The sequence below is a fragment of the Balearica regulorum genome, chromosome 1 (assembly GCF_011004875.1).
Source record: "Balearica regulorum gibbericeps isolate bBalReg1 chromosome 1, bBalReg1.pri, whole genome shotgun sequence".
Lineage (NCBI taxonomy): Eukaryota > Metazoa > Chordata > Aves > Gruiformes > Gruidae > Balearica > Balearica regulorum.
This window is the reverse complement of record NC_046184.1, coordinates 59,932,719-59,959,449: the sequence shown is the minus strand read 5'-3', so window position 1 is coordinate 59,959,449 and position 26,731 is coordinate 59,932,719. Positions and strand designations below refer to the sequence as shown.

Below are 26,731 nucleotides of genomic sequence, written 5' to 3'. Positions count from 1 at the left end.
ATTGCAGGGCAGGCATGTCCCTCTGCAGAACTGTTTTCAGATTTGCACGCTTAATAATGTATCGAAAAAGAAAGGAGAGAAAGAAAGAAGGCAAGACAACATACCAAAATGAAGTAAGAAGTAAAAGATCTGTAACTATTTCAATCCAGAGAAACATTGACAAAGATGCTGGAGGATTAGACTTGCAAGACACAACAGAAACATTCAATAGTTAAATATATCTAACCTGGCTAAGCAATGCTAAACAGGGGACATGACAGACGCAAGGATTTGAAGAATCACAGGGATAGAGGGACTATCAAAGGCACTAGCAGTGCCACTTTATCTCTCTTCCTGAACAGCTTCTGCATCTTTGTTAAGATTTATGTTAAGAATTTAGTTACGACACTGCTAAGATTTTAGTTCCTACTGTAATTGGGACAGTTCCCAGTCTGATGTGGTTCTGGAGAGGGCTGACTTCATACTTAATGTGTCATGTTCAGAAGGAAGTTATTTAAGATCATGACACCAGAAACAGATTAGCAGGCATGTCTGCCCTACGACCATTTTGACAATGTACTTTTCCTTCTTTTGAGAGACTGCAGTACCTTTCTGGAAGAGTATAGACAAAACTGTATTTCAAGAGAGGCATTAATCTTAAAACCATTTTTGCATCATTTAAACTCCAGAATAAATAATGCCAAGCATGTGTCACACGTTCTCCTCTGGGTCTGCTTGTTCCCACCATTGTACAGCTTAACCATTCCATCAGCTCGCTTTGCCTCCCTGCATCGCCTCTTGCCCCCGACCAGGATGACATCGCCCTTGTCAGAGCTCAAGTTACACATTTCAGCAGAACTGGACAGTGTTTAACCTTCAGAGTCACATTATTGATTTGAAGTTCATGCTCAACAAGTGGTCCCTCTTGTCCTTTAGTGTTTGTAGTGGACATCAGTAGAAATCAACAGGTATCCCTGTGGGGAGAAGAACAGTTACTGAAGTGCTATGAATTACAAAATGAAGTTTTATTTTTTTGTTTGTTTGGTACTGTTGTATTTTGCTTTTTTTTTTTTAATTTCATCACAATCCTGGTGTTAAAGGTCATAACATCTACTGAAAACAGCTGAGCCTTGGAAGTAACAAGTTTTATTAAACTCTATCCTTTGAACTTTACAAAAGAGCTCCATCTTTCCCTGTGTGCTATCCCTTTGCACCATGCTAGCAACATAAGGGACATCTAAAGATCATATGGCCTACACAGGAAAGTTCATCTGAGCCTCGAGGCAACTAGGCAATCATCACAAGGTGGGATTATTTTTTACCTAATTTGAGCCACTTAAGAATTAGCCATCTAATCTAAACTTAATCCTTAAGGCTTCCCCCATTGTCAGTGCATACAGAGCAAGGAACTTGCAGAGAGCAGCCCATCACAGTCTAATACGCTTCTTTGTGGGAAGACTCGTCTTTCTTCCCAGTGACCATGGTCAACAGACTGGGACTGGAATTGGAGACTGTAAAACTAGCTTTTAAATTGGAATCCCATTCATCTTGATAGGGTATAGCAATTCTCCTGTGTCCTCTCATTCCTATTTACCGAGGAGGAGACTGATAAGAGAAAGTGAGGTGGGGAATGAGCCCCACAGAACCAGTAAAATCCTTCATTCGTAATTAGCCTGTAAGGTTGTTGGCAACTAGTGCCACTGAAAGCAGTCTCCAAGCAATTATATTTTCTAGGAGCTGCAGAGCTGGCACTGCCAGGTATGTGGAATGCAAAGAAAGACTAAAAAACCCTTTGTGTTTCTTTCCTGAGTGGTGCTTTATGCCTTAACCACAAACAAGGATTTGAGACTGTCTCTGCAGAGCTGAAAATCACTGAGAAGTTGGTAAACAAGTGGAGAAATGTAACTGGCTGACCCATTTTCTGGGAGTTTATCTGTCAGCAATGCCCTTGTACTCATTGATTGTCGAGCAACATTCTGTATATTCAAACTAAGGTCTAAGAGCGTGTTGCAAGAGGTGAGAGGTGTGATTTGGAGAAGAGTAACCAGAAGGCAAAGAATATTTTCTGTGAGCTCACTAACTACTTTTGACTAATAGCCTCAGCCATTATCACCAGTTATTAACAAAGTCCAGTCATCCTAGGTGCACAAAATTGTATTCACCCCCCTCTCATATTTCAACTATTCCTGTTAAATTCAGCAGGACTGCATGGATAGCGATAGCTCTAATTTGATTTGACTGGCCAAATTTGAATGATATGTTAAAGGTAAACTTGTTTTCACACACTCAATTGCAACTTGAAAGGCTGAGCAAGCTGTGCATCTGATCATTCTGTGGTTATGTATTTAATGCAGCTTTTCCTCTGAAAGGAAGATAAATTTATTTCTAACAGGATTTTACCATTATTACAGATCTCATTTTAAACCCAGAGCTTTTTACTGCTTAACTAGCTCAAATCCAGCAAGTTTCTTGTACAGACAGAAGGTGAATAAATGCCTAGCCAAAAAAACCCCAAAAGAGCAATAACCTTTTCATGAGAGTGTCAAAATCTCACCTGTACAATTGTAATGTGAGGTCTCATCAAGGTAACATTGGCCAAATTGGGAAGAGGGAATCCTTTTGACAATTTAGCTTAAAAAAAAAAAAAAAAAGACAAACACAATGATTTAGTTATGCATTAGAAAGATAATAAATACCTGCCCTTCACCAACCCTGTTTGTCCAGAGATTTCTAGGTCATTCACAACAATTAGCCTCTTAGCCTTCACAAGCAACCCTGGGAGGTAGATATGATGCCCATTTACCAATGGGGAAAAGAATTACAGGTGCTTTTCTCTTGGCAGTGTTACAGCCAAACCAAGGTATTTCATGTGCAACACATTACATACTCAGTGATTTGTCCCTGGGGGATTGTTAATACAGTGACCTGGGGGATTGTTAATACAGCTCTAGCATCATTAGAACCTGTTCCCATTTGTCCCCATTAATTAAGGTAGGTGAAGCGCATCCCAGTCCAGAGGGTTGGCACAAAGCTGCGTCTCCCTCCAGGGCCTTAAATTTTTATGAGATTTTTGAGAGGCGAAAGCCCTGTGCTGGTCTAATAAAGCAGAATACATTTCACACACAGTGGCCTCAGGCAGGTGTACAGACTAGAGAGACATGCTTCTCACTGATGCGTCAGGGCCACCTTGAATGAGGCAAAGGCAGATGAATTACGAGTTTCCAAGCCCTTTTTGCCCTTTTTTGCAGAACAGCGCCAGTGAGAGGACACACTTACACCCCTACAAATCAATCTCCCCCTACCACTGCTTACTAGCTGGTGGCCATTTTCCACTCAACTTAGTGGGAACTGGAAACTTAAGCAGAAAGTCAGTAGAAGTTCCTAGAATCACCCACTCTGCTGGAAGATTTTAGCTTAGAAACAGCCTTACCATTAGCTGATGGAATGACTTCAGTCTGTAAAATGTAAGACAGGATGTTCTCCAGAAGCGAGATCTGCCACAGACAAGAAAACTGAGTTAGCCATCACTTCCTGATGGTGGTAGAACTGTCATGCCCTAATCCTGGATGGAATTACTGGGCTCATGTTCAACTTTCAGCTCTCATTTGGCACAAAAGAGTCATAAGCTCAGGTGAACTTTGGATATTAAGTCTTTTGGAATGGTGCAAAGGAAGTCAGATGCAAAATGCAAATGGCTTTCATCATGCTTGGACAACATTTTCATTTGAAACAGTCTATTTCCTTTATTTGTGGGATCATTTATCACCAATAGCAAAGCAGGACTGCAACTGTTTTAATCTTTTCTCCTCAGCTGCTCAGAACTGATGGATTGTACTCAGAATTAAATGACTCTCTGTGGAGGCAAGGTTTTCCCCTGTAAGCCTACAACTGCACTATTTCAGGCATCTGAGACTAGTATTTTGGCTCCCATCCCCTGCTGTAATTCTGAGCATCTGTGATGAGCGCCACTGCCCCACATGAGTGCTTCTGCCTCAGTCGTGCGTGTGATCACTTAGGCAGCACGCTGTTCCATCTGCTGCCGCAGTTCAGATTACCACTGTGCGTTTCACCATTGTGATTTGAGAGAGATCTCTGCTTACTGATGAAATATGATTCACCAGTGAGGGAAGCTACAGAATATCTCATTTTCAGACTACTAACTTGCCCCAAAGAATATACTTTTAAGTCCACGCAGAGAGGCGGCTGCCAGAAGACAGGAAAAGAGCCATGCAGGAATGAAACCAAATGATTTAGAAATACAAATAAAATTTAGCCACTTTCTCTTTAGCCTTGATATCACTAATATTTCTGGTTTGCACTTCCTATATGCTCAAACTATCCACTTACCTCGAAAAAGCCAACATTGGAGTGGGCTAGGGAGAACTGGAGCCTGAGGGAAAAAAGTGAAACAAGATGACTCACTAGAAAGGATAAACACACACTATTCAAGTCATATGCAGTCACTGCTGCAGAGCTCCAGGCCTTAAGAAACATCTGTATAGAGACTTTGGAAGCAATGTATTTTACACAATGCATACTGCCTCATAGAGGAAGAGGTGGTTTTCTTAGGGCGTTGCTGAGCATGCATGCAAAAAGAGTATGTTAGAAGGGCTGTAGCTAGCAACGTGAGTGCGCTTCTCCCTCTGTGCTGTATTTTGGAAATCCGACTGATTGACTTTACTAGGGTTAGTATCAAGGACTTGCAGGCTTTCTGATATTTTGCAAGGATTTTGGTACCTCTACATAATGCTTTGATGTGAGCCTTACCTGAGTGGGAAGAAAAATTCTGTTTGTCATACGGTACTGCTGCTGCTGTTGTGTTACTAATGTCTGTTTTCAACTTCAAATACTTACTCAGTACATATTCAAGTATCCAAACATGTCAAAACATGATTTCTGAGCTTCCACAGAACCAGCATCCCAGCTCTCAGCACACTCTAGGTTTTTCTCTCTGAATGTTGCTACAAAAAAATGCTAACAGCACTGTCCTCCTTAAATTCCTAACATCTGTGTGCCCTGACAAACTCTGCATATTCTTAACCCTATGACTGTCTTCCCAAGGGACTTTTGTGAAATCAGGGTCCCAGTTCCCAGCTGTGAGGTCCTGGTATACAGAGCTTCTCTCTATAAAATGTGACATGCTAGATGTCTAAATGCCCAAGCCTCTGGTCTTCAGCTTTCTGACCCTTGCAAGTTGCAGTGCCTTAGCTGGGGAATCTCTGCTAGAAGAATATCAGCATAGGAGTACTGCGGGGGTCCAGATTCTTTAGTGTATCCTGGACCGCTCTGTACTTTCCTAGTGGCACGGGTGGGCTAGAAAGCAGTTGCATCTTGCCAGCTGGAAAGGCGTGAAGGAAGCTCTCCGATGATTCATGGTCATCATAACTGCCCTGCACACTTCATTTATCTAGCTCACGGGGACAGTAGATGTCAGGAGCAAAGAATCCCAATGAGACTGCTGCCCTGCAGCAATCCACAGCTGGTGGGCAGTCCCCTGGGACTGTGGCAGTTGTCACAGAGAAACTTCCTGACTTCTCTAAACTGTACAATGACAGCCACATAGTGAATTAGAGAATCTAATGCAGATGAATTCACCAGGGAAATACACTCATTAAATTATGGTTATCTGATCATGTGCCTAAACTGCTAATGTTGGGATTGCTAACAAACAGCTGGAAATCCTTTCCATCCCAGGTTGAATTACCTGTTCAAACATAGTGAGCCCATCAATTTCTGGTCAAATATATTCAGAGCAATGCTGGTGTTGGCTGCCTGTGGAAGAAAGAATCCATGGGTTACCAGACACAAAAAACCCAGGACCCTTGCTGTGAATTAGTCACAAATACAGAAATACCATCTTCCCAGTTACATCCGAAAGCTGTTTCATACAGATGCAACTTGCTCCCTAACCCATGGCCCATGCAAGGCTGCACACAGTCAATGTCTGCTGATCTGAATGGCACTGACAAGAGCTGAAATGTGGGTAACGAGATTTCACTAATCAAAGACATTTTCAGTTAAATGAACAAGTTGCCAAGAGGCATGACTCAGGTCTGCAGAACTGTCATTCCAGAGAACAAAACTTTGGTTAATCAGAGTCGCTGTATGTTTGGATTTTTGTCCATCTATAGGAAAATGTTCTTCACCATGGAAATGTCCTATAGGTTAAGTGAGGCCACATAGACACCACTTGTGACTAAGTGGAATTTGCATGTTTAAGTACTAGAAATCTGGCACTTTTTTTCTTGTACAGTTTTAACGGAAGGAATGAACAAACATATTTAACCCTGAGTTAAACATCACCTTGTTTGTTGTACTTACTACATTCATTGTGAACAACGACTGGGTGGTTGAGTCTGGTAGAACAGCGAACACCTCCATGGAGCCTTGAATCTCTACTGTGAAGGAATCCTGCTCTAAGCTGATGATAGGTATTTCAGTAGCCATTAGCTTCAACATCACTGGGTAGGGTGTAACTGAGTATTTGGCTACCTGTAAGGTTCCAAGACAAAAAAAAAAAAAGACAGAAAACCACTTGTCTTGTGGAACAGATCAGAATACTGCATTTTCTCATTCTTGAAGCAATCATTGCGAAGTAGTTCCTTAAGATGAGGTTAAGGATAGTTGCTAACATAAGATTCTTTCAAGCAAGCAGGATGTAGAAGTTTTCTGTGATGATAAATTAACTGTCTTGGCCACAACAGCAATGCAGTGGAAAGTTCCTTCCATTCTAGAAATACGATTTCTTCTATACCACTTTGAGAGAAGTTAAATACTCATTTCTGGACATAGGAAAGGAATAGAACATGAATGTGACCTTTAAGTCACACAATGAAGGAGTCGTTCACTTTGAGATTCACTCATCTCATGAGACAGGTTCCTGCTCTGGACTGTCCTCAGAGGAGCCTCACTCTGTCCACTGCCTGAAGAGCGAGTAGGCTCACGAAGTTCATTCCTTAGAACAGAGGGGGTGGAGTATTAGCATCAATGCTCATGGCATTTTACAGAGAAGACCATATGATGACTGCCCTTGGAGCATTCTTAGATTTCTGAGGAAGGAACTTAATGTCATTTGGGAAGCAAACAAGGATGTGAAGTTCTTTGAACTTCGACTCCAATTTCATCCAACCTCAGTATTCATTGCCTAGGGTCTCTTATGCTCATTTTTTGTTTCTCATTCTGTCTGAGAAGGCTGGTGGAAGCCATGCATGCTCATATTCTCTGTCCTGTTTTAGTAATCTTCACCTAAAAGAAATGGAAATCCTGTGCATCTGCCTTGTCTGTTCCATAGATGTAATGTTTCCTGCCCATCTGTTAGCTCACTTTCCTGCACATGGCCACTACAGTCCCTTCCCAGGTCTTTACTGGATTCCTTTCTGCTAGTCAGTCACAGGTTAGCAGTGAAGCAAAGACAATTATGCAGGTTTGGGTAGGAGAAAGGTGTTATTTCTGAGGCCCCTTCAAAGCAGGAGTTGTGACTGGAAGCTTTTTCCTGCTTAGGGCTGGTTTTAGGTGGGAACAGCTGTGGCTTGGGCATAGTGCTCAGAGAAAAGATTGACATGCGAGATTAGGGGCCAAGTTTGGTAACAGTGCAAGTCATTCAATTCATTGTGGGGGTAGCAGGTGATAAGGCCCATCTGCTCTGGTGTTATAAGGCATACATGTGCCCACTTCTCCAGCACAGGAGCCCTGCTGGCACTACAAGCCTTTGGGATGCACCAGTAGTGAGGTGTCTGACACCCACACCGGCTGGTTTCCTAAGAGTTTGTAGAAGTAATGATACTCACCTCAGGGATGATGCTGCCAAATATCTCTGTGCTTATATTAAAATAGCTACAAGTCTGGAGAAAAAAAAATAATAGGAGAAAACAAATGAGTTTACCAGACTTGACCTTCATGGTCAGCTTTTCTTTAAATGCATTATTACTGTCATTTCAATGAATCTTTGATTTTGTACCTCTCAAATATTCTTAAGGGACTGAGTATACTTAAAGCTGATTCCCAATAATATAAGCCAAAATACTTCCTGGGAAAGTGAATGCTTAATATTATTATAGTTTGGGCTGCAATCTATAGGTTTGGGGACTTAAACCTCCTTGGAGACAGGCTAGCCAAGTCTGCCAGCTTCCAAGCCACAGGTACTGTCCTTTCACATATGCTTTGCTTCCATGGTGCCTGTAGTCCTTTCAGTCTGTGAAGACCCTTCAGAAAACAGCCACTGAGGCTGCTGAATTCCCCAGAATAGATCCTTTGTCCATGTCAGAAAAGTCTATGCCTTAGGTTTACAAAACCCTACCTTGCTCAGTGGAACTTGGCACCCCTGGCTGTGGCCTGAGGCATCTATATATAGAGCATAAATAAAAGAGCATAACGATACCCTAGTATTTATGACCTACTGTCCCAGGACTTTGCAGGCCAATTCGCAGCTTTATACGGCTAGATATTAACAGGCAGGTCAAAGCCCCATCTTGGATGACCCGAGCCACTCTGACCCCATTCCTCTGTGTCCTACTCACCTCCTCTGCAATGGTGATGTCAAAGGCCCTTGCGGTGTAGTAAGCAAATGAGGAGGTCTGAAAGAAATACTCAGAGAAGGCAAGGTAGAGCATGGAGTCGCTTTGGTCTGGGATAATGAAGGGAGCTGCCACATAGGGAGGGCCAGTATGGTTTCCAGCTGGATAGACTATCCCCTGAAAGGTATTGGCAGAGATAAAAAAAAAAAAAACAAAACCCAGAGTCAAAAGATGACTGCAGCATGACTGCAGACAATTAATCCCACTTTCCTTTACCTTACTCAGGCTATTCATTTGGTGTATAAATGAGTACATAGCTTTGTAGTACACTCAAAGCCTTGGTGCTTTCAAGCAGGTGGTGAAGACAAGTTCCAGAGATTAGACACCTTCACAGATGGCACCTGAGATCTATCTTTCGAGATGGTCATCACCTACTGAAGACAGTCTACCACCTCAGAAAAAAAAAGCCTCTAAATTAAGGGTCTACATATTGCATGAAGAGTATGACTAAGGGCCCTTATTGAAAAGCCTTACTTTCTCCTTTCTCCATCTCCAGGAATTTAAATCTGAAAACTGCTGCCTAGAGCTATTCAATGGTCTCGATTACAAAATGGATCTCTAAAACTAGAGGTCTTTCTAGGTCAAAACCAGCACCTTATTCTACCCAGAAGCAAGTTGGTAACTTATGCAGACAAAAAAATGCCTATGAGAGAAAAGAAAGTTATGGCAGACAATCCTAAAAACACCTGTGTAGTCTTTTGCCCTACCCATGATATTAGCCAAGACTTGTAGATCTAATACTTCCAAATACATCCAGATTAAGCAAAAAGGTAAAACTGATTTAAAGTGAGGAAGCTACTCAGAGGTTAAGATTTTTGAAATCCCTTTTATTAGTTTCCCCTTTATGTTTCATCTCAAATGTATTCTGTCTGTCTTTATTTTCTCAACTCCTCCCCTCTATCTCTAAATTTCGTGTTGCCTTTTAAGGACTATCAAAACGCTTACAAAGTGCTGAGTCACTTTGCCGATGACCTCCCCATTCAATCCTCATTTGCTGGATTTAACAGTCACTTGCCTTTTTTCCTGCCCTGTTGCATCTTCTGTGGGAGAGTAGCTCTTGTAAACAGCCAAGACATTACCTCTTTAGTCTCCCTCAAGTCCCTGCTTAAAATCTAGTTGCCACAATACCCAGAAGAGCTTGACAGCAGCTGCAGAGCTGGTGTGCTGAGACCAGTGTCTACCATACTGACTGATACTGGCTTATTGTTACTTTGTGTTCCCGCCTTATTTCCTTGTTGTCTCTTTATACTTAATTTGTAAGATCTTTGTGACAAGACTGTCTTGCATTCTCCCTTTGTAGAGCACCTAGCGCAGGGCATCTTAAACTTAATTAAGGATCTTAGATAATATGATGATGATGATGATAACTACCCTCAACCAAATCACCTTACACAGAATGACAATCAAGTCATTTTAGAATTAGGAATTTTAGTTTCAATACATAAGGAGATTTTTTTTCCTTTATTTGAAAGAAACTTTCAGGCCTTCAAACTCAGCAGCACTCCTCAGGCTCCTATGCTTTTTCAAGGGTCATCTGTCTTCCCATACAAGGTGCCCGAGGCTTAATTCTTGCGCCTACAGTCTTGCTCTTTCTTTCCCTCTCTCATCTGAGAGCAGATGCATCTACTTAGTGCAATGTGTGGAAATCTTCCCCTGACTGACTGAACAAAGAAGTCCCAGATATTAATCCACAGCAAGAGAAGGATGAAGTTGAATACCTTCCTCTTTCTCTCCTTTCCCTTTCTCTTTTTAATTCTAACTAGCTTAGTCAACTTTTACTGCTCTCTATTTCCTGTAACCAACTCAACAGCAATTGAAAAAAAAGATGTGGCTTTTAAATAATTCATTTTACAACAGGATTATTAAAAACCTATTACAATAACAAATGCAATAGTGCTTTGAAATGTCTGTCTTCTCAGATACTGAGTCCTAATGTTTAGAAGAGCAATCATGTTCATCTTAGAAAGTGGGTCATACAATAATAAAAACCACAGCAATCTTGGCAAATAGCAATACAGGCAATTACCTTTAAGTCCAGGTCAATGAATGGTTGGAATACTGCTGGCAAGCTGTTTAAGGAGTAGTCTACTTCGGCCAAATCATCAATTGGCATTAGGACTGTAAGGGTGATAGATAAAGCAAAATACCCAATATTACAAAAAGCACAGAAAGAATTTTATGCACACTTAAAACTAAGTCAGTACCTGAAGGAGAATGACACAAGTTGTTCCAAAGGGTAGGGAAAAACACAACCAGGAACCTTCTAACATGCATTCTGACCTAAGGCTTGATGTTTCTACTGGCACCTTCTTTAAAGCACCTTTTTTAGTTTGCCCGATGTTTTCTCATTGAGGAAAGTACATTTGGTCTAACAAAAAAAGGAAATGGCCATACCAGTGCTTCGGGGCATAAGGAGGTGTTGGGATTTCTTGTCAAGCAGTTCTGAGAGCATCCAAAGTGCATCTAACTTGCACATACTTCCCCAGAAAAGGTGGGTGCCTGATCTGCTTAGGCACTTGTGTTTTGCACATGGTATCTCCCAACACTTTAGGTGCCTTAAAGTCTTGCAAATCTAACCCAAAATAGTTAAAATGAAAAGCTTTTTTACAAAGGAGCTATTTAATTTTGCCTTTGGCAAGTCTGAAAAATTGGCAAGACTGAAGTTTCCAGGCAGGCTAGGGGAACAGGCTTCAGCTTGTAAAGTGCTGTGTGTTCAGGAGGACTCAGAGCATGGGAGGGAAGGGAAAAATGCCTTCGCATCAGTGCTGTGTGGTGTTGAAGTGGCATTTCTGGCACCAGGGGTGCACGTTGCCACATTCACAAGTTGAGAATTGTGCCCAAGTCCTTGGCTTCTCAGAAATATCCTTTGCTTGTCCAAGTACCACTCCCTTTATTTAACTGTGGTCAGGTAAGCAAGGGGTCTGATATCTCTCCTGGAGGCTTTGCTGACCAGCTGCTATTAAGGAAACTGCAGAATTTCACTGAACAAGAGAAAGAAAGCAAAAGGAAAAGATATTAATAGTGACTTACCATTCAGTGATTGGAGGTCTTCATCTATCAACTGGATCCCAGATCTGATGTTGGGACATGACTGTATAAAAGCACACTCAAGTTATGGCCTGATTAGCGTGGACCTGTACGTACCTCTTACCTGTGTGCTAGCAAATCTGTCTGCTGATGTGACACACATTGCAGCATTTGTTTGTCAAAACACCTAAACTAGCTTTTCTTCAGCCGTCTGATTCTCCAAGGTTTCTACCTGGTGCAATGTAAGCGTGTCCCATGTCAGAGTTGCCTTTAGGCAACAAAGTGAGAAGTTGCCAAAGGCATCCTGATGGGGGTGACAAAACCACAGCCTTGATAGTGCAAGGATACAGAGATCTCACGATGGTCTCACGGGAGAGATCCCTGTCCTGGGGCACAATCACTGCCAACCACCTCAAGCTCTGTCTCCTCTCAGAGGCCCTGGGCAGGTTGTCATCAGAACTACTTATTTCTTTGATAGGATGAAATGTAAATATGTCATACTATTAGGTGATGTACTACAACTTCTCTATGCATCACCCGATACATCGTTTTGTCTGCTGAGTATAAAAATTACCCCAAACCGAGGATGCCCGTAGGTACATAGGCAGAGACTTATTTTGCATTGGAATGGGAAAACAACTCCGTTTTCCATCCCTACTGCTGTCTTGGTTGAACTTAGCTGTGGACTAGTCAGCATCTTGGCCATGAACGTGGCACTTTATCTGGAAGCATTTCTGGCTGGCAAAATGGTGACTGTGCTGATCAGACCAGAATAGGACTGTATTATTTTCCTAGCTCCTCCTTTGCCAAGTGCATGGCGCTGACTTAAACACCTCCCCTACACAATTTGAAAGGCTTACGTTAGTGACCAAGCTCCTGTGAATGGGTTTCTTCAGATACTTGATAAAGAAGTTATGCAGGAAGCTAGAGGAAAAGAAGAGAGCAATTCATGGGTCAAGTACTATGGTCATTAACAAGAAAACAGGTATCTCCACAGAACATGAATTTAATGGCCTCTGAGCATGATATTCTAGTACACAAGGGAGCTTTCTGAAATGTAACAACTATCAGAAAGCCACCATTTCAAAGGAGATCATTTCACCACTAGGCATCTCAGCAATTAGCTTGGGTAGATTCATCTTTATGAATATTACCACCACCATGTATCTACAAACACATAACAAATAAGTAGTCTCTGCACTAGGAACTTCCAAAACAAGTAAAACCAAGCAAACAAACAAAAACCCAAACCTAAAACCAGGTGACACGAGTTGTATTCAGACAGTGAGAGAAGTACAAGAAAACAATGAAATAACGTTGCAGGGGGTTGTAACCAGAGGCAACAGACAGCAATCAGGGTCTGTTCAGTTTTGATAGCGCTGTGACAAGGCATACTTAAAGCATAGTACAAGCACGTAACTTCTACCCAGAGTTGAAGAGCAGAGCAGTATTTGGAAAGAAGTGGGTGCTGAAGAAGCACAAGGGATTGTTTGATCTGACCAGAACTGCTGTATTAATCCTCTACTCAAGGGACAGTGTGCACAAATACAAGGACAATGGTCAAATTTGGCCATTTTAACACTGGATTAGGGCCCTGATTCTCACTTGTGGTGCCTATAGATGCCAAAATAGGTGCCCTATTTTGTGAAGTTGTCTTTGTCCCATTTGTTGACAGTTATTTTCTCCCAGACTATAAGCAGATCTCTTCCACTTACCCACTTTTTCCATTCAACTTGATGTCTATATCTCCAGAAGTTGTCCGGCAGCTGGTAAGTGATATTGATGTATGACCCATATTATCCAGGGGTATTGAAAAGATTGCAGTAACAAACACCTTTGAAATGTACACTGCGCTTCTTCCGCTGTCTTTGCTGCATAAAGTAAAAATAAATAACTGAAAATACTATTTTTAATGAATGTTCAAGACTCAGTTAATTCTTAAATGGACTCTTTTCTGTTCACTGAAGATGAAGCTGTTTATTTGAATACTTTTTATTGCATTGCTTATAATGAAAATAGATTCTAATATGTCTGCAAAGAATCACGTATTCCACACAGATTTTTAGCTAGGAGTTTTAGAAAATGATGGATTTGGGAAAGTAGATAATTCACTATTGTAAAGTATTTTGTTCCAATTACCAGACCTGCACCCACAGCAGAGGGAACTGGGAAATGCCTGATATAAGATAGGGCAAGAGAGCTGTATTGAGATCTAATCTATTGGTGTCTGAGGAGGGTCCATACAAACCCACATGAGGGCCTGGGGTGCCCCAGAGGGCTCCGTGCCCTCTTCCCCACCGCTCCCAGGGGTTTGGCAGCCCAAATACAAGCTCCAGTATGGTGAAGCTGTGTTATTTTGGATCAGGTTGTTGATAGCTTGGTTGTGAGAAAGAGCTGTGAAAAGCCTTGTTGGTCTCTACCCTTGGTTTATGAGCTGCGTCGGAGCTCAGGTAAAGACCTGTTCGAGCCATGTTGTCGGTACGCCTATGTGCGACCTTGTACTTAGTTAATCTTGATGATGCTTTGCTGGCTTAACTTCCTGGCTTTGCCTCAGACCTGCCTCTTCACTATGGACTTACCTGGCAGTCTGGACTGGTGGCTGGTCCTGGTCACTGCCACCAACCTGCTCTGCTTGTCTGTCTTGAGTACATGCCAGTAAGGACTCTGCCCCTGCTGCCATGCCATCACCCTCAGCTCCCGGGTACCCTCTCCTTGCAAGCAGCCAGCCCTGCTGTCTCTGTCAGCAGAAGCCCAGAAGTGCAGATCAGAGACTGCTGTAATTCAGTCAGTTTAGCAACGTAGGTAATGTGAGTTGTGGGGAAGAGGAGGAGGGATTCCTTTCCTCTGAAACAGCCTGGGACTACGAAGGTGTGGAGGCTGCTCTAAGGATATTGCCATTTGCTTGCCCATTTTCCATCAGCTTTTGAACTTTATCTCTTGAAAGCATAGCACAGGGTTTCTAACGTTGTAGCTGCACTGGGAGGGTTTATTACACTGGACTGTGATTCACCGTACTACCATTTTTCTAAATGTGTCATTAGCTGCCAGGCTGGACAACGACAGCATTCAGCTAGAGCATCAATCCTTCCTTTACTATTCGCAGAGCTGCTTCTCAGCTATGGGCTTTTTATCAGTGCTCCTGGCTGGGGGGCTGGGGGCTGCCACCCATCAGAAGCCCTGCTGAGAAAGACCAGTAACTCCTGGATTACTGCTACTAGCTGTTAAAGAGCACCTTTGCCATGAAGAGGTCACAAGAAAAACTAAGCTTTGCATTTTTATCTTTATATTCTCCACCAAGAAAAGTCCCGGGACACATGAGGCTGTACGTACAATATCCAGGTCCTTATGTTCCAGTTCATATCAACGGTTAGAGAAGCATTTTCAATCACCAGTTTGATCCCAGTCCCAGGTATGAGGGAAATGGAAGCATTGGGGAATTCAACAGCGGTGACATGTATTCTAGAGCACGAGGGAGATAAGGGGGAGAAAAGAAAAGGAAAAGTTTGTATTTCACAAGTCTGGGTGAACACAAAACAAGATTCAAATTTCAGTCAAACACAAATTTCCCCCAGAAAAAATACTTACTTTGACATGTTGTATTTGATATTACCAAGCCCAAATTTCTCATAGCCACTCAAATCAGGGAAATGCTCCTTCTCCATATTCTGCTTCAGGATTTCCAGCCCAACTTCCTTGGCTACAGGAAAACAGTGATCAGTTCAGTTGCCTTTGATACTGCCTGGGAGTTTATAATTATGTGCTTCTGGCTTAGAGTCAGAAAGAAGAGGGTATCTCATTTGACACCCAGCAGTGCTATTTCAGATCGCACTCCTAGTCATGGCAACAGTTGAACTTACTGATTCAATATCTGTAATCAAATTATATGATATACAATGATGTACAATGCTGTCAAGCAGCTTACTCTATCTGCTATATTGTGCTCTTAAACTTTTCTTTATTGCCTGTGATCAGGTAATTTCTTCCTACTGCCTTCACTTCCCTGTGTCTGTCATACCTGGATTTAATGCAGTAACACCACCAGATCCTGAACACATCACACATACCATATTCCAACCCCTTCTGGGTGATCCTCACTTTGAGACCAGGGTTGGCATTGAGTTGTGCACTGAGTAAACTTAAGAGGAGGAGACAACAGCAAATCTTCACCATCTTTGTTGGTTTTTACAGGACCTGTTAATAAATATTTATAATGATTATAATGATGTTAATAATATTTATAATGATAGTAGAAGTTCATGCTATGTCACGTGGTGGCTGTACTTTCTTTCCCTCCCTGGAGTGAGCTGTTCTGACACCAGTTTTCCCTCCAGAATGGATAAAGTGGAATGCCCAGCAACCGTGGAAGAGAGGACCTGTTCTGCACAGACTGTTAGAGAAACAGAGCTCCTTGGGTACGGGAAAAAAGTCAGCCTATTCACTGTCACAGCGAGAGGAGAAAGCTCTTGGGATTCATCCTCCTGGACAAACCCTGTTGAAAGGGAAGTGGCACTGAATGTTTAGGCTGGAATTTTTTTTTCCCTCTAGTTAGTGAAATAAGTAGCTTATTTTTCCCAAAATGTATGGAGCTCTCTATGCCTCCTGGTGATTCAACAGACATCACTGAGTCTTAGCACTTTGGAAAACCCGATCAGCTCATTTCGTTATAGACATAGGTACCCCCACTTTAGGAACCACTTATTAAGACCTTAGCTACAACTTTGAGAAGCCCTTTATGTTCCCTCCCAGCAGTCAACAAAAGAAAATAATTTTGTGCCAGCAGATGAAGTTTTCATATCCCTAGTCTGCATGTTAATAAATACATTAAGTTTTATCCAGAAACTACTTGCAAACTTCATGGTCAAATGGATGTTTATTTTTGCTTTGTTCATTCCCATTAAACCCCTTTTTGCCCATAATCCCCACACATAGGGATTTCAGTGTTCAAAGTATATTACACGAACAAACTAACAAAGACAACATAAGTGCCTTTACTAATAATTTACGTGTTATTGCTAGTCTCTTGTTTCCCTTAACTTGTTTGGCCTCATCATCAATGGACTCTGCTCTTTTATCATCTCCTCTCAGAAAATTTTAAGGGGATATTCATAGCCTGAGACAGTGACGTAATGTCCAGGACAAAAAAAAAAAAAAAAAATCATTTCTCATTCACAGAAGGTTGCCCTTCCCTGATAATACTTGGGTGGGACTGGTTTTATTTAATTAGAGCCATTTAAAAGTTAGGTCTCTCATCTAAGAGAGTCATCTTTACAGTGGAGAGGGATATATCCCACCTATCTTAAACCAAATTGCCCTGTGGGGAGCGCTCATCTTCCTCCTGTAACTACAGAATTCAATGTCTACCTCTGAGATGGGTCAAGGTAGGTAAGTTGAACCTATACCAGTTATATATATATTATGTGCCAGTGGTGACCAATCACTGTATGGTTGTGTACGTATGCCCAGAAAACAAGCAGAAGCCCACAAGAAAGAAAAGGCATGGGTGACTCCGCTGACCGGCTCTGCAGTGGATGATCACTTGGCTCTCCCTGCCTTCTCATGCATGTCACACGACAGTCCTCGGTGGCTCTACAGGATTTACCACAGAGGTAGTGAATGAGTGAAGCAAATTCCCATCCCAGGGGCTTCTGTGACTGGATTTAAATTGAGATGGAGCTATGCTGTGTGAACCACGGGCTGCATGTAGTGTGAATGTCGGAAGCGGTTGCTGCCAGCAAGGTCTCCCAGGGAGAATGGGAGAAGCCACCTTCATGGAGAATTTTAAAAACAAGCTGGATAAAATCAGAGATTCCCCCCCCCCCCCCCCCCCCCCCCGAGCTGGAAACAGTCCTCTGTGGAGTTATCTGTCATCTGAGGTTGACAGTGTGAATGGCAAACAGGTCACATTATAATGGTTTTCCTTATTGCCAGCTACTACACTGCATTATGGACAGCTGAAAATACATGAGAGTGTCTTTTCTACCATTATGTTTATGTAAAAAAATTCTTCAGTTACCACAAGGCTGTTGCAGAGCTGGGATGAAAGCATCTAGAAACAGACACTTGCCCCTCTCCTAATAGCTGAAAAATTGTTTTGATGTTGCTGCATCTTTCAGTAGCTGTTTCATTATCAGAGATAATAATACAACTCAAACCTCTAAAATATTTTCAGTCATGACCACAATTTAAGCAAATTGCAAAATTATGAGATCACATTGACTTAATTTTTTTGTAACAGTCTCAAGTAATCCCACAGAACACCCTTGCCTTTTAAAAAGACTAATATTTTCTTTTTAAACTGACAGAAATCGAGAGGTGAAAGAAACACACTTCACGCGTAGAACAAAAACAAAGTACTGGAAGGAAATGTGTCTTTGACATAGGCATAGTTCGCATAACTTAAAACCTCAAAATTTAGCCAGATTTAGCTACATCTATCTCTTCCCAACAAAGACACTCCACGACAAAGAATAATCTCAACGTGTTTGTTACCATACCTCTCCTCCAAAGGCCGAAGAGAAGACCCTTGCTGTACCAGACCACAGGGCTGAGGATGCTGCAGGGGAAACCCCTTTTAAAGGAAAGAGCCGTGAGCTGGAAGTGAGTCAATTGCTGCCACCTTCAGCGGTATCACGCAGGGAGTGGCCTCTCCAGTAATCGAGTCCCAAACTATTTTGGATGTCACAGGTTAAATCTATCACTGTAATTTCATTTAGAGACTAAGCAGAGGGCAGTGTATGCTGTTGGGTGGGGGTGCTCAGGCACGGGGATGCTGAGCTCGGGGTGGCATGCTGGCTTTGTGGCGTGCCGTTTCGGCACTGACTTTTCAGATGGGCCTGAGAGGAAAACGCAGTGGAGACTCTATTCCACTAGTTCCACAGGACTGATACTCATAGCCAGGTCTGCATTGTGAAAGACAGAAATGAATGTGCCATTGCTAGGAAGAACAGATGGAAAACAACTGTCTAGGACCATATGTTCTAAAATTGCTCAGGATACAGCAAACCTTAAATTATATAGTATTTATATTATAATATAGATATACCATAGTGTATATATGGTGAAGATATATAGTATCAAGTCCTTGCAGTCAATATTTTCTATTTCTTCTGCTTGCTTATCCAGTTAACCAGTACTTTAGCTAACCAGTACTACTTGGCTTGTCAAAGAGGTGATTTAATCAATTAGCTTGCCTGTAAACCAAACAAATTACCTCAGGCATGGCGCACTTTGCTGAACAGTCTGAGTCACTTCATTGTGCAAGTCATGAATAAAAAAGGGTAGAGACATTTGTCAGTCAGTCAACAAATGCTCCTACTTTACACAGATTTAACATTCACCACAGGGAGTCATATGCGTAATAATTTCATTATTTATATCTCTGGCAACTGAGGATGAATACAAATCACCATCAGTTACATAAACCTCTCCTTTAAATTTTTTGCACAAGTTCTGCAGTTCCTTCAAAGCAAAAAGCTCCACTGTTTCCGTCCATACAGATCTCCCAAGATTTACAAACAACTGAATTGTCTGAAAAATATCTCAGCTTATCCTCATCATATCCTTTTACCGTTTTATGGTTCTTCTAATGGAGTACCACCCAGTTTAGATAAAACTTTCATCAGAAGTTAACAAAGACAGACTAAGGCTTCCAGAACAGTTTCATCATTTCTTTCTACAAATATAGCAGTACAAGCCAAATAGCTGCTTGCAGACACATTCAGATAGCACATTCAAATATGCTATAAATAGTTTCTACACCCAAACTTTCCACCTTTCAAGGTGGTACAAAGAGCCTCTAAAAGGAATGATTTATTTCAGTTTTCTCTGTTGAGCCACCAAGCATTTGCTTCAATCTATATGCTAAAGGGGATATAGATTGCGATCCTTTTTACCCAATATACAAGAAAACCAATGAGTTTATCAGTCTGGCAATCAATGGAGACTTGTTGCTGCATCTCTGCAGATCACTTTGGCATTGCTGATTCCAGTTGTTGCCTCTGGCTCAGTGCTCTAGGGGTCCCCTTTCCCCACCTCCCCAATTCTGTGCCTCCCCAGTCCTCCCCTTTCTCCATGTGCTCTAGCCTGCGGCACACTGATGGACACGCACCATTTCCACTGTTCTGTCAATCGGGAAGCAATGCCAGATCAAAAATGGTATACTGACCAGTAGGTAAGTATAGAATGATACAGAGGAACTGTTCATGTATACAGCATCCTTTTTAGTCCTAGGAGAAACAAGTGCTTTGTTTGTGAACAAGAGCCAGAGGATGAGAGCTTAAGGGGCAGTGTTGTGCTAAGCCCTGGCTCTGGTTTGACAAGGCCCATAGCACTGGTCAGTCAGTCCTGGAGCACGTGTCCCATCAGAATAAAGACAGGAGCATCAGGGCTTTAGTTCTCTTTTCCCCCATCTCATAAATTCTCCCCCAAACAGGCAGAAGAAAGTGTCTGAAGTGTTATCAATGCAGGACACCAAACTATTTAAAACTCTCCATTTCTTTTGAGTTCTTCTACCATTCTTTTTCTAGTCACGCTTCACCTACCCCAGAATATAATGAATTGGAAGCCCTGCTGTGATTTACTGCTGTTTGGTTTCAGGATGCTTTTTTTTTTTAGTAAAAAACTGTAACAGCCAGCTAGATAAACTGATTCAGCTAAAAATCAAACACAAGCCACATTTCTGTCCCAAGTTGGAACTGAACTTTCTGTAGTGTGACCTATGTAGACTAGTTTTCCTTTCCATACACTTTTAATATCTCCTGGTTGAATGTCTCCGGTGACACTGACATAAGACAAAAGAAAGCTTTCAGCTCCATTTTACAAATATGATACAGAATTATTTGGAGACTGATAGCCTCGAAGAGCTGCAGCTACTGACAAACAAGGAAGAACTGCTGGATGATATAAAGGCCAAGGGCAGCCCTGGCTGCAGTGAGCATGAGACTGTGGAGGAGCGAGCAAGACAAAGAACAGAATTACAGCCATAGACTTCAGATGAGCAGATTTCAGGGACCTGCCTGGTAGAATCTGTCGGAAATTGCCCTGGAGAGCAGAGGCCCAGAAGAGCTGGCTAATCTTCAAGGGCAGCTGCCTCAGAGCATAAGAACAGTCTATTACAATGTTCAGACAGTTGAGCAACTGTGGCAGAAGGCCAGCATGGATGAACATGGAGCTCCTGAGTGAACTCAAACACAAAAAGGAAGCATACAGAAGATGGAAACTGAGACCAGCTACTTGGAAGGAACACAAAGATATTGCTTGCACATGTAGGAACAAAGTCAGGAAAGCCAAAGTTCAGTTGGAGCTGCAATTAGTTTGGGATGTGAAAGGCAACAGGAAAAGTTTCTGTAAATACATTGATAGCAAAAGGAAAGCTAAGGAGAATGTGGGTTTATTGCTCAGTAGTCCAGGGGACTAGTGACAAGAGACACCAGAAAAGGCAGATTTTTACTAGCAAGACTTGTCCTTTGGCCTCCCAGGTCACTGAGCTCCTAGCAGAGTCTGTGGGAGTGAGGTAGCAGCCACAGCAGAAGACGACAGAGTTCAGGATGGACATACACAAATCCATGGGACCAGACAGGATGCATCTGGAGGTGCTGAAGGTTCTGCCTGGCTGATCTCATTGTGAAGCTGCTGTCTATCACCTTCAAAAAGCCATGGCACTTGAGAGAGGTTCCTCATGACTGGAAAAAGGCAGACATCACACCTGTCTTCAAGAAGGTCAAGGAGGATGATCCAGAGAAGTCAGTCTTGCCTCAGTCCCTGGGAAGGTTATGGAGCAAGATATCTTAGAAGCCATTTCTAAAGCACATGAAGGATAAGCCAGTATGGGTTTTCCAGGGGAAGACCATTCCTGACCAACCTTATTGCTTTCTGTGATGAGCTGACTGGTACTGTGGACAAGGGAAGGGCACTGGATGTTCTATACCTTAATTTCAGCAAGGCCTTTGACAGTCTCCCTTAGTCTCATACCAAGTTAGTGACGTATGGACTGGAGAAGGTATGTGGAAAATTGGCTGGACTTCCAGAATCAAAGAACTGTGATCTGCGAAGTCCAGCTGTTGACCAGTAACTAGTGGAGGTCCCACAGGAATCAGTACTGTGACCAATACTGCTTAATGCCACCTGGATGATGAGACAGGGTGCACTGCTGGCAAGTTTGTGAATGACACTGGGGGGAGCAGTCAACATGCTGGAGGGCAGGGCTTCTATTCAGAGAAACCTGGACAAGCTGGAGAAATGAGCTGACAGGCATCACATAAAGTTAACAAGAGCAAGTGTGAAGTCTTGCATCTGGGAGGGAATAATTCCCTGCAGCAGTATGGACTGGTGGCTGTTTAGAAAGCAGCTCTGCAGAAAAGGATCTGGGAGTCCTAATGGACAACAAATTGAACCTAAGTCTGCAGGTCCAGGTAAGTGATCCTTCCTCTCAATTTGAGGAATTTCGAGTACTGTGTCCAGTTTGGGCTCCCCGGTACAAGAAGGATATTGACATCCTGGATCAAGTCCAGCAGGTGCTACCAAGGGGGCTGGAGAAGATTACCTACAAGCAGAGTCTGAGAAATGAGGCCTGTTCAGCTTGGAGAACAGAGGGCTTGAAAGATCTTCTTGTTATCTACAACTTTTTGATCAGAGAATACAGAGAAAATGGAGCCAGACTCTTCTTGGAATTGTGTGGTGATGGGACAAAAGGCAACAGAACAAGTTGGAACATGCAAAATACTGATTAGATACTAGGAATTTTTTTTTTTACTCTGAAGGTAGTTAAATAGTGCAACAGGTTGCCTGGAGAGGTTGTGGAATCTCCATCCTTGGAGAGGTTCAGGACTTGACTGGACACAGTCCTTAGCAACATGACCTCATTAGTCCTGTTCTGAGACAGAGTCTGGACTAGATGATATGATTCTATAATTCTATAAAAATTCACTGGATTTTATAAATTTGTTCCCACTCTTTGTATCCAATTACAAAGGGACAAACTGTGAAATTCTTACAAAGAATAAGGTCTCACTCCATACATAAAGTTTTGCTAACACTACTGGAGATAAATTGAATAATGCAAGAACTGGTTCCTAAAATTAATAAAATGTGGTGTCTGTAACTAGTGAAAAGAACCAATTACTCCTCATCAGGCTGCAACAAGTTTTCTATAGCATCAATAACAGCTACACCCACTTACTAGAAACAAACAGATTTGTGAAAAGTGATTAAGACGTTTTACTGAAACATTAAAAACAGTGACCAAAAGCCATGCTACTAATGCTATAGCATCTACTCCCTACAAGCCAACAGAAGGATGACATCATTTTTCTCTTATTATTGTTTAAAAGTGAAGGGATATTAGGAGTGACTGTGAAGGTCCTCATCTCCCCCTTCCTCATGTTTGTAGTGAACATCAGTGGAAAGCACCAGATGGCCCTGAGGAAAAAAGAACATGTAAAATTACCTTAAATTTCAGTGGACATATTCAGGGTCAGTACTCTGGGGCTAGATCCCACAGCAAGCCCCACAGCAGGCCAGGAGACAAGGGCTGCTTCTCGCCTCCTGACCATTCATTGACTGTAGGATAGGAATGGGCTCTGATGTAAGTTAACACAACCCTCCAGAAGGCTGGGTAACACCACAGAGACACTCGGGTTGCCTCTGAGCTTTCCTCCTCTAGAGAACAGAGTAGTGAGGACTCACGTGCTCGTTGCTCCTAAGCCCTGCTGGGGATAGCAGAGCTGTCGAGCTGTCCCTGCAGTGGCCCTGTCCTGGCATTCCCCAAAGGGCTAGTGGACCCTTTATAACCTACAAGTGCTCGAATCACTGGGGCGGGGGGTTTAGGGCTCATTTTTTGATCCAGAGTTTGGATTTTATATCCAGTGTATAGTTAGTGCTTTACTATTAGCAACATTTAGAACTACCCCAGACAGGAACACGCACAAATGCACAGGCCTGAAAAAGAAGCAATATTTTTTAACAAGAAATTTGGCTTCTCACCTGATTAATTTTTATTACAGGTCCAGTCAAGGTAGTGTGGGCCAAGTTAAGAAGAGGAAATCCTTTTCCTAGTTTTTCTTAGGAAAGGACAAATATAAATACATTTGTATGTAATAATAAAATGCACTTCAGAAGCATCTTTCAGTAGGAACTCAATTTGGTTTGCAATTTCCCTTTAATCAGCTGTCCTTGTGCCTCTCATGGGAGCTATTACTCATATTTGCTAAAAAGCAAAACACAAACCTCTCCACTGTCTGACACTGGGATCTGACTGCCTTTGCTCCTCTCCAGGTATCTGCCCCACAAGATCTGGTTTCTGCTGTTTCCAACTCTTATTCTCCATGTTCCTTTCATTTTCTTTTCTACCTGATCCTCTAATCCTGTTGGTCCTTCTTATTCTCATGTATCTCTACTTCCCCGGATCAAGCCCCAGCTCAATTCCTATTTGCTTTTCCAAACATTTGACTTTTGCATCCCCTCTGCCTTCATTCTCTTTCCTTTCTCCTCATTAATAGCTCCCATCCTCAGCAGTCTCCTCACCTCTGTTTACCCCACAGGTACCTTCTGTACTCTTCCACCTGCTTCTTTCCACATTCACCTCTTTCTTCATCATCCCTCACTCTCTGCATCTCACTGAGCTGATTTTGTACTTTGTCCTGCCTGCGGCAGCAGGTGAAGCGCTAAGGCAGAGGGAGGTGATAAAGTTAGAGATGCTACCCCGAAACCCCAGGATGCAAGCGTGCTTCTGCGCTTCCCCAGTCTGGGCCACTCTGTGGTCACGGCTTGACTCTGTGTCAGGACAAGACTCAAGCATGTCTCAGCTCTGCTGCATCCAGTGAAAAGGAAACCCAAGCCCAGTGTTTGGAAGGGAGCCCAGACTTGCTCTGTCCCAGCCCCTGATCCGGGTGACTGAGGGACCAGGACTGAAGTCCAGCACAGAGTAGACCTGTCTAGGTGTGGCCAAACAGACAGAAAAACTTCCATAACACAGTCTTTAAAGCTGAGCACTCCCCCTTATGGTTTCAGTCTTGCTTTCCCACCAACTGTGCTCGGCAACTGGCCACAATCCTTACCATTGATTATTGGGATCACTGCAGTTTGCAAAGCATGAGACAGAAAATTCTCCACCAGTGGTATCTGCTGTGGGGGGGGAAAACACATTTGGTGATTATTGCCTGATGCCTATGGGATTGCAGCTTGATGGGGAAGGTGGAGGGTTAGAACTGGAGCCACATGCAAAAAGATCAGAACAGAGCTTGCAGAGAAAAATCTCAGGTAAAAAAAAAATCTTTTTTGTTTTAAGTTGCAGCTGAACAATATAAAATATACATGGCAAGGAGGTGTCCATTTTTCTCGCAATAAATTAAACTGAAGTCTTTTTTTTTTTTTCCCCTGTATGTTAAGTATTTGGGTTGAACCTTAACTTTAGGAATGAAATCTGTTCAACCCCATTTCCGCTGCCAGGACTCAGTTCTCAGAAGTGAACTGCTGTCTGGGTGGCAAGAACTGCCCTGTCCTGGTGCTCTGTCTTATGCCACTGTGATTAGTGTCCTCCTCCCTTCACTTAAAGATGTAGGTTGGGCTGAGCTGCTGCAGAGTCGCACTGACCATTTCTCAGTCTACAGTGAATGATCTAAACAGTGGTGTGGTGTTTCCTTTATTCCCTATTTTTGACTCCCCTTTTTATAATATTCGGTTGAAGTGATTCAAGATAATTCCTGAAACTGAACTTAAGCCTGACTTTGTATTCACTCCAACTGCTATGCCTACTCAATCCAGCTGTGAATTCAGGCTGGCTGTCAGAAACAGCTAGAAGAGGTGCTAGCCCCATGCCTGCCTTTGTGCTGCTGGATATAGAAGTGAGCAGAATCAACTATGACAGCTTGTTTGTCATGCAGACCCAGGCAGACATTTATCTTTTTTTCGATTAATGTTGCATGGTAATAACTCCATAACATTTGGAGCCTCTGATGAGAAAACAAAGAAACAAAGAAACAAACAAAAAACCCACTCCAAGACATATTTCCTCTTACTGGAAAGAAAAAGACAAGCAGAGAATATACTATTTCCAAGAAGAAAGAGCAGTGGCAAATGATATCCCCAAGACAGAGCAAGAATTGTCCAGCAACAACTTCAGATGAATTTCTTTTATCTCTGAAGGGCTCAGCTACCTTTCCTCGGCACTGAAACCATCAACTTACCTCAGAGATGCCAAGAGTGGAGTGCAGCAGGGAGAACTGGAGCCTGAGGAAAAGAGGTAGAAGAAGAGGATTCACTAGAAAGGATGAAGGCACAACTTATGCACACTGCTTAAGATTCATTTGTGGAATTTCAGACTGATTTCATGCCGATTCACACATTTAGTTTTGCCAAAGACTGATTCCCACAACTTTTAATCAAAACTGGCACAATTACAAATAAGTTCTAGAATCACAGTTTCTGGAAGCGAGCCCAGACTTGCTATTACTAATATCCTGCAGTCATGTGCAGTCCTGGGCTGTGACTATGACACTTGTGAAGTAAAATCTTTCTGGAATTGCGATTTCCTGCAGTGGCTGAACTACACATTCCTTAAATGTTCATTATGATTTAAATAAACTCATATCCATTCCTAACCATTACAATTTCCTAACTTTTTCCACTGATGCCTGTAATGCATCCTCAGATCACTGTAAATATAATCTGGGGAAAACCAACATTTTGAAGAACAGAACACATTCCTGTGTCAAAAGCTCTAAGTGAGTGGCACCATTACTTCTTAAACTTATACTGACAGCCTCTGATCACTCTAAGTCCTCTTTTCCTATTAACAAGGTCTAGTGACCAAAACTAAGAAAAGGCTGCTCATTTTAATTTATAAAATTAATAATTATTACATCAATGAAAATGTAAGAAGTTTAAAAATATCATATATTCTGGTATTCTGCCCCAACTCTGAGTATAGAACTAACAAGAAGAAACACTGATATGGGCTACTTGCTTCTACCCACCTGGTGCATTTAGGGAGAAAGGGGCTGTGAACACAGCCCACCTTGAAGTGGGAATGAAATTTGTTGTAAGACAGCTGAGAATATCCGTAACTGTAAGTAACCGCAAAACCAGCAAGATCTAAGCAAAATCTAAAAGGCTGAGCTTTGCTTCAAACTAGTCTCATTTGTTTGATGGCATGGTGG

At 42.3% G+C, this 26,731-nt stretch overlaps 1 protein-coding gene across 1 annotated transcript; it reads right to left on the bottom strand.

The window, feature by feature from the left end:
* Positions 1-136: 136 nt before the first annotated feature.
* BPIFC (BPI fold containing family C) lies at positions 137-25,900 on the bottom strand. The gene is made up of 16 exons (XM_075742882.1): positions 25,760-25,900; positions 15,644-15,770; positions 15,165-15,276; positions 14,910-15,038; positions 13,295-13,450; positions 12,440-12,503; positions 11,583-11,643; positions 10,579-10,670; positions 8,496-8,669; positions 7,767-7,820; positions 6,301-6,471; positions 5,684-5,751; positions 4,327-4,369; positions 3,410-3,473; positions 2,534-2,610; positions 137-953 (listed from the first exon to the last, which is right to left on the bottom strand). The coding sequence occupies exons 2-16, from the start codon at positions 15,747-15,749 to the stop codon at positions 912-914; spliced, it is 1,413 nt and encodes a 470-aa protein (XP_075598997.1). The 5' UTR covers positions 15,750-15,770; positions 25,760-25,900; the 3' UTR covers positions 137-911.
* Between the last annotated feature and the right edge of the window lie 831 nt (positions 25,901-26,731).